Source organism: Limulus polyphemus, unplaced genomic scaffold, assembly GCF_000517525.1.
Source record: "Limulus polyphemus unplaced genomic scaffold, Limulus_polyphemus-2.1.2 Scaffold27, whole genome shotgun sequence".
In the NCBI taxonomy this organism is placed as follows: Eukaryota; Metazoa; Arthropoda; class Merostomata; order Xiphosura; family Limulidae; genus Limulus; species Limulus polyphemus.
In genome coordinates, this window is record NW_013665637.1 from 627692 (window position 1) to 636389 (window position 8698).

An 8698-nucleotide genomic window follows, 5' to 3' on the forward strand; every position below is an offset into this window, starting at 1 on the left:
TTTTTTTTTTTTTTTTTTTTTGTTAAAGCAGTATAATACTTTTTGGTACATTGCTGTGTTGGCATGTCAATTGTTATCGACATTAAAAGATGCAACTAAACATTTAGGAATGCCTTCTGCATTCTGTAAAATTTTATATATCCTTCACTCCTTTCAATAATCCTACCTGAAGCAGGAGGAGTATGGTTGAAATGTTTTTGTTTCTTGGCTTCATGCTCGACTGACCAAAAATAATAATAAAATAATTTCTTTATTAACATGACTATATACTACTGTTACTAAAAAACCCCAGATTGCACTTTTGTTATTTTTATTTACTTGTTTATAAAGACATTGTAACACACTAGGTATATGCATCTGAAGAAGGCATCCAGGGGCTACTGGAACATATTGGGTCTTTTGTATTAAAAACTGTTGTAATTCGTGTTTTATAATAAGTTTTTGTGCCTTTGTTGGATTTCAAATTTATTTTACCCAACATCCAATTTAAGTGGTTTTAAGACTTTAAAAAATTTATATAGTTCGTGGAATTGATTTTAGTAAGTTTGCTCTTATATGATGTATTTTGGTTTATTTTTTTTAATTTGAAGAAAATGTTGTCAAAACTTTAAATGTGGGATTCTTCTTGAACAGCTAGAGAATTATGGTATGCCCTTTAGTCGAACCCAAGATGGAAAGATTTATCAAAGGGCTTTTGGTGGTCAGTCTTACAACTATGGGAAAGGAGGTCAAGCTCACCGTTGCTGCTGTGTAGCAGATAGGACAGGACATTCTCTATTACATACGTTGTATGGTCAGGTAGGTTACATATCAGTCAAGTCTTAACATTTTACTATGTGTTTTTAATTATTATTACCATTATTATTATTAAAAGTAAGACTGTAGAGTATATTTTCCCTTCAGAATGCTGTTAGTAAGTTTAAAGAACTGTTCTATTTCTCTTCAGACAAACAAAACTATGATAACCATCTGCTAATTTTAAGGTAGGTCTTTTGGGTTTTTGTGAACTGAAAGAAGTTTATAGTTGAAATTACAGTTTTAAAGTCAGAGGTATAATAAGATTAGCAAGAGTTCATATAGAACTTGAATCTAACAACTTGTGAATTAGAATCATGTTGTGAACCTTTCATCTTGGATAACATAGCTTTTGTTTATAGACATTCTTGTCAAATGATAAATTATTGACCTGGTTTTGTTGATGAATTGGTGCTGAAGACTGCAGTGGTTGAAAGATGAAATAGAGATTGTGTAATAAAGTTGAGGTTGTTATGTAAATATTTGGTTTATTATTCACTAATTGGTGAAAGGTATTCTGTCACTTAGTGCTCATGTAAAGTTTACATTTGAGTTATTGTAAAGACTTGTTTATCATGCTGGCATTCATTTTTTTATAATCTTTTTAAAGAGTCTTCGCTATGATTGCAATTTTTTTGTGGAATACTTTGCTCTTGATTTGTTGATGGAGGAAGGAGAGTGTCGTGGAGTTATTGCTCTCTGTCTAGAAGATGGGTCACTGCATCGCATTCGAGCTAAGAACACTGTTCTTGCTACAGGGTAAATACTTGAATATTCTCCACTTGTTGTAACATTTATTTGATAGAGGAAACTGTTATGAAATTACACTTTATAGAATCATATGAAGTACAAGGAATAATGTAAGCTTAATGTTTAACTAATTAATGCATACTTGTGGTAGTGTATTTATGCTTAAAAGTTAATATAAAATAGGTTTTATTATCATGAAAGTGGACCATTTAACAGTGTATTTGTAGAAACTTGATAAGATTTATTTTCCAGTGCAGTCTTTCTTAACATTGTTAACTTACTAAGTGTTTTCAATACGTTTTAATATTTAAATGTTACTATTACAGGTGATCAATTAAAAAAAAAAATTGATTTTCTGCATTGCATTATTATAGAGGATATGGCCGAGCATATTTCTCCTGTACATCAGCTCACACTTGCACTGGTGATGGAACAGCAATGGTAACCCGTGCTGGACTTGTAAATCAGGATTTAGAATTTGTGCAGTTTCATCCTACAGGAATCTATGGAGCAGGCTGTTTGATAACGGAAGGTTTGTATTTTGGTTGTACTGAACTATTATAATGGTATAAAAGTAAGGAAAGTTATTTTTACTACTAAAGAAACTATTATAGTTTCCACAGAATGAATGGGGTAAAAATGGCATGTATTGAAAAATACCCACCCCCCAATCATGTTCTTATGTTATTGACTCTAGGTACGAATAACGTTAATTTCCACATATTTTTTTGTTGTTGCTGATATTCTTAGGATCCAGAGGTGAAGGCGGTTTCCTCGTCAACAGTGAAGGTGAAAGATTTATGGAAAGATATGCTCCTGTGGCTAAGGATTTGGCATCCAGGGATGTAGTATCACGAGCAATGACGATAGAGATAAGAGAAGGAAGGCAAGTTGAATTAAATAACAGACAATTAACTTTTTTATCATCTTCAAGGAACTGTTTTGATTAATCAAATGTATGACTGTGCCATTTGCTCTAGTTTTCTTTTACAAGCTGCAATGTAATTTTGCAATACAGTAAAGACAATTCACCTTTACATAAATATTTTTCTGTATAGAGGTGTAGGGCCAGAAAAGGATCATGTCTACCTCCAGCTTCATCATCTTCCTTCAGAACAGCTAGCTTCTCGATTGCCTGGTATATCTGAAACTGCTATGATCTTTGCCGGAGTTGATGTCACTAGAGAACCCATTCCTGTCCTTCCAACAGTACATTACAACATGGGAGGAGTTCCTACTAATTTCAAGGGACAGGTGAGTGTAGAAATTCAGCTGTATTCTTCTTTATTTTTGCATTTCAAGTAATGTTTCGAGTTCTTTGGCTCTAACTATTGAAATAATTGGTGCAAGCAAATAGTAAAGACTAGCTTTTGTTTACTCAATTATATTCATGTTTTCTATTGCGGGCATTACAATGGAAGAAAGTTACCACTTCATTATAATGGGATTTGGAAATTAACACCAGCAAATTTCTGGCTAGTGTTGCAATTTTGATTGTAAACCTTAAAAGTACAGGAGATTTCTGTAACTGAGATTAATAAAATGTTTCACTTGCTACTTCCATGCTAGTTTGAGCTGCACAACATATTTAGGCTAAGTATCTGAAATTAGGATAGTGAGATTGCAGCTTCATTTGAGTGGTGCCAAGGCAATTATTATGTGGGCCTACTGGCTAGACTCACCATCAGTATTTGGCTGTACAGTTTTATTGCAGTGTGGTTGTAAATTGTGCTCAGATGGTTGATAAATGCTCATTGGGGTTAATTGTAAATTAGAGATCACATAATATAGTTTTTTTTTCTTTACATTTCTCTAAGTTTGTCCTTGATTAACACAAATGATTGGCCTATATTGGCTTCAAGTGTCTCATTTTACAGGTTCCTAGAGGTACTTCTATTTTATGCATTTTTTTTGACATTTTATTTAGCATGTAATGTGAGTCTCTTATAGGCATACTCCTTTCTAGTCTGGAATCAACTACTTCAGAAAGCATAATTCCTTGCAGAAGAGTTCAAGTCTGAGAAAAATATTTTACCATGGCTAATCTTTTCTAAGGAACTTTATATTGAAATACATAAAACGAATAAAGTTTTTTTATTTATTTATATATACACAATTATCAACAAGTTGACAAAAATACTGTTTAGTAGGCTATAGGTATTTTTGTTTTGCATATTGTAAAACTACTGATATCAGGATGTTGCATTGTATTGTAGGTACTTTCCTATTCACCAGGAGAAGGAGACAAAATAGTGCCTGGATTGTATGCCTGTGGAGAAGCAGGATGTGCTTCTGTACATGGAGCCAACAGGCTAGGAGCTAATTCCTTGCTAGACTTGGTAGTCTTTGGCAGAGCTTGTGCTTTTACCATTTCTGAAGAGAATAAGCCAGGGGACCTAATTGGAGAGATGAAACCAGTAGGTTATTTTCTAGAACAAATGCTGTGTATAACTTGGGTGACTTGGTCTGTTTAACACTTGTTTACAGGCTTGGTAATTTTGACCAACCTTGTAACCATGAAACTGTACATACTATATATTTTACTATGTGTACCTTCACAGAATTTGGCAAGCTTTTACCTCTTTCAGCATGGGCTCGAATCCCTGGGACTGACCTTGTAACCATTTTGTGCTTGTTATAGTTTTCATGCTATAACTTTTAAATTAGTAAGTAATTGTTAATGAAATGTAGCAGATTATCAGTAAACAATGCACTGCTTTTGTACGTAAAATATCAATTATTTTTATTATTAAATCTTAAGGTTTGTAAAGCAATGTTTTTCTCACAACCTTTTTTTCTTCACATGTTACCCATTTTATCATGAAAATTAATTTTTATTTTAAGATTAAAAATACCTTTATGCATTAGAAAAGTTTCAAATTTCACATGCAAAATCTTTATAATGTCCAGATAGTTATCAAACATTTAAGAAAAACATTTGTATTTTATCTGTAATTAATCTCTGAACAGGTTTGGTAGATTTGACCAATCTTGCAACCAATATATATATATAAAAAACGAATAGGAAATAAACATAAATATTGCCTCTTTCATTCTAGAATGAACACAATTTAGACATGAAACATAAATGTTTAGACTAAATAGCTTAAATCTCATAACATTGTACATTTATATATTTTATTTTTATTATATTGACCTTTCACCCTTGCCTGGCTAACAATACAGAAGTTACAATGATGTGGCTCATGTGAACTCATGTTACCATACCAAATAACATAATTGACCTTTGGTCTGTACAAAGTAACTTGTCTTAGCTGTGTTTTAGTAGACTAGTATTTTGTAAAATACAGTCACATTTCAATCATTATAAATTATATATGTATATAGATTATTGTTATTTTGAAACAAGTTCTTAACTTATTTTTATTAAAACTTAGAACAGTAAATAAAGAAGTAAAGCAAATAATTCCATTCTAGTTATGACCTTTGTACTCAGTTGCTGCTTGACATAGGTTGCTAAGCCTTTTAAAATTTTGCACATGGAGGATTTGAAGCAATTTTTTTTAGGTTTTATATATATACATTTGAATAACTGAAAAATCATTAATTACTATACCATTGAATTTCACTATAATTTATCAAGCTTAGTAACTAAGATGTATTTTAGTCTAAAAACAAATATGACATTTTGAGCAGACAAAAGACACACCCTTCCTTCTTGAAATCTTTGTTCAAAAGAAGGAAATGGCATCCAAAGAATTTAAAATGGCTGAGAAAACCAGTAGGGAGACATTCTGAGCTTCTGATTGGTTATTCATATCATGTATAGAAGTAAGGGAGTGTTTCCAAAAATGGAAAGAGGTGGGTGAGGTGCCACTGTTGGATTTATTACATAAGCAATATCTTGGTAAACAGAAAAGATAAGACCTTATTTTATATTCTAGCTTGTCAATATCTGTAATTTGTGTTTCTAATTTGTATGAATTAGAGGCTTAGTATTTTGACTTCACAAACATATAATCTGAACCAGTTCTGCATTCAACATACCACCTGATACACAAAAATCGATGTTTAACTGATTTTTTTAATATTAAGAAATTAAATAATATATAATACTAAAATTTGAATTATAATCTACAGTTTGATACCAAACTTGTTGACATAAATTCCTGAAATAGTAGGTCAATAAAACTTTTAATGCTAGTCAACAAATGTGATGACATGGAAATTGACCCATGTAGAGAGGGTTAAGACATTGGTCATGACCAACCTTTTATAGAGCTAGGGGTAGAGAAAATAACAAAAAAACAATTTAAAGCTTTACTGAAAACAAACATTTCAAGTGTATTTAGGAGGTTTTACAGATTACACAAAGCCAATCTGAGATTTTTAAGATGAAGAAAATTATTTTTAATTTTAACATGAAAATCACTTTGTAAATGGACCATTCAAAACAAATACTTGATATAGTCATTGACAAATCTTTTTTAAATACTTCACAAAAAAAATTATGATTTTTTTGTATGTGAAAGACTTATGTTTACTGAAAGACTAAAATTTTGTGAAGATATACATACCATTATTTAAAGTGAGTAGTATTAAATCTATAAATACTATACGAGCATAAAGAGGCCATGTGGTCAGTCAAATCGACCGAGCTCCTGTCAAGAGAGATACATGAGAAGTTATAGCACAATCTTATTATGTGACTAAAAGATGTAGATTAGGAATTGAAAGAAATATCTTGTGTTGAAATTATGAAACTAATACTTACATAGTGTAAAAAATTGAATTAGAATTAAAATGTTTTAAGTTCATCAATATTGTCAGGTTTTTATATAGTAATTTATTGTATCTATTTTTGCTTCCGGTCAGTCATCCGTAGTCATGAACATAATGCATTCTGATATATTGATGATTTAATTTCAATAAATAACTAACTTTGCCCCAAATATAATATATCCTAAGGAACTGACTATAGATAAAAGCAACAGGAATAATTCTTACACAAATTATCTAGACATAGACATTTATTTTGATAAATGAAAGAAATTTAATTTTCCCATCCTTGGTGTACCTACTCCCAATAGTATTATTTCTAATGTACTGGGATTATTTTATCACGACTGAAAGAATTTTAACAGTATACAGTAGTAATAACTTTTATGAATAATGTTTTCTTATTCATAAATAAACTAAAAAAATAATAGATATACAACTAAAAAAAAAAATTATTATTTTTATAATACTTGAATAATTTTATAAGTAAGTTGATTACTTTCTTTTTCATTATATTAAGACCTTTATATGGTGGTTTGGATTTATTTAAAACAGGCAAGATAAAGCAGCACATGCTTTTCTCAGTCAAACATAAACTTGTCCCAATACATCCTTCCAAACACTGTATAATGAAAATATTTTTTTTTTCTTCCTTTGATAAATTAACATTACTTTCAAAACTTGAATAACTTTAAGGGTAACTGCCTTCCCACATTTGGTTGCAGACAGCAAAAGGCAGTAGGAGGCGAGATGTTGTGGGTTTAAGCACTCCTCCGCACCCTTGTTTTGGTTTTCCATGATGATCAACCTGTTTAACTTCAATGTGTTGGATTTTGCTAGATAAATGGGATATCCCCAATGCTTTTTGGATGTTATTACCACAAGCTGTATCCATTTATAACTTTGGATGACTGACTGGGAGCAAAAGTAATGCATTAAATGATTATAAATTCTTTTTTGTTTAATAGTACTGATTTAAATTGCCTATTAACAATAATTGTAATTGATAATTATTAAACTGTTTTATCAATTTTTATATTTGGGCAGGATTCTTTACAGTAGGTGTCTGTGACTTGTTGGTGACAAATTTCAACATTAAACAAAACACACAGTCCATTTATTTTAAAATCATATATTAAGTCAAGTCAAACATATAAATAAATGTTTGTTACATAGTTAATCATCACACTTGTATCCAGAGCTTTAAATATTTCTCTTTTCATCAATATCACACAATTTTGTTCAATTACTTTAGAATACAATTGACAAGACAAATTACTCTATTCTGTTGTTAGAATACAATCTACTTTAATTTTTCTTAAAAAAAAAATAGCACCACTATCCTATTTTTGCTAAACTTGTAAACACATTTTAGCTCCAGCTATCTATCTAACTAACTGTATCTTTATCTTAATTATTCAAACTACATAGTTATAGCGTGACTGAGGCCTAGAACTTTCTGCACTACTAAATATGATGTAATAATACTCAATCAAAGCAACAAGAAAAAAAAAAACCTGGAAGGTTCTAGTAACATGACTCAATAAGCACCAAATCACAACATTGAAATGACACAACAAACCTGTCATAAACTATCACTTGTAAACATAACTAACTTTAACACTTGCATTAAATTACATTATATGTAAATGTAAGAAATATAAGCTGATAATAAAGTAGTTTATTTAAATTTGAAATAACTGTAAAATGTTGTGACATGTACACTCTGACCTACCTATAATCATAGGGTGAAATTGTGTTTTGTATAGTTGTTTAGACCTTGCTTTATTTAAAGTCAATTTTAATAGATCAAATATAAAGGTTATGGTTAAAGCACAATTTTTTTTTTTCTTCCTCCTCCTCCTCCTAAAAGAAAAAGACAAAACATGCCTGTCCCTTAAATTCAAGTTGAAAATCACTTTCGGCTTAGGCTTTTTCAATTTTCTAAATAGTTGAATACTACTTGTATTTATTTATTTATATGTTCATATTTGAAAAAATTGTAACTTGATTTTAGAATGCTGGTGAAGAATCGGTTGCCAACTTGGATAAGTTAAGGTATGCTAATGGTTCCATATCGACTTCTGAACTGAGGACCAAGATGCAGAAGGTGAGATTGCATAATTATTTAAGTATTCTCAGCTTGTTGTGAACTACTTTCACATTTCTTACATGTTCCTTGATAAAAATGATTTGTGTAATATTTGTTATATAGGCATTGTTAACCCTTTGACTAGTATGTGCTTACTTGTTCAGAACTGTAAAAGTCAATGTTATTAGTGCATTTCACCTGGTTGGTACCCAGCTCTTGTTCCCATTGTTTTTTTAACATACAATTCTTGTGAACTAACTGACTGACTGTTGCTAGTAAAATGGCAAGTGTGAATGTAAAAGTGACTTAAATCTGATGGCC

The 8698-nt window shown here is 30.7% G+C and overlaps 1 protein-coding gene across 1 annotated transcript in view; it reads left to right on the forward strand.

Annotated features, from left to right (window-relative positions):
* Positions 1–8698, forward strand: part of LOC106459417 (succinate dehydrogenase [ubiquinone] flavoprotein subunit, mitochondrial-like) — a 40491-nt gene that overhangs the window by 20167 nt on the left and 11626 nt on the right. The window contains exons 6-12 of the mRNA XM_013919040.2: positions 634–798; positions 1406–1554; positions 1920–2077; positions 2296–2431; positions 2604–2799; positions 3762–3962; positions 8303–8395. Of these exons, the coding sequence (XP_013774494.1) occupies positions 634–798; positions 1406–1554; positions 1920–2077; positions 2296–2431; positions 2604–2799; positions 3762–3962; positions 8303–8395 (1098 nt within the window). The remainder of the gene's footprint in view (positions 1–633; positions 799–1405; positions 1555–1919; positions 2078–2295; positions 2432–2603; positions 2800–3761; positions 3963–8302; positions 8396–8698) is intronic.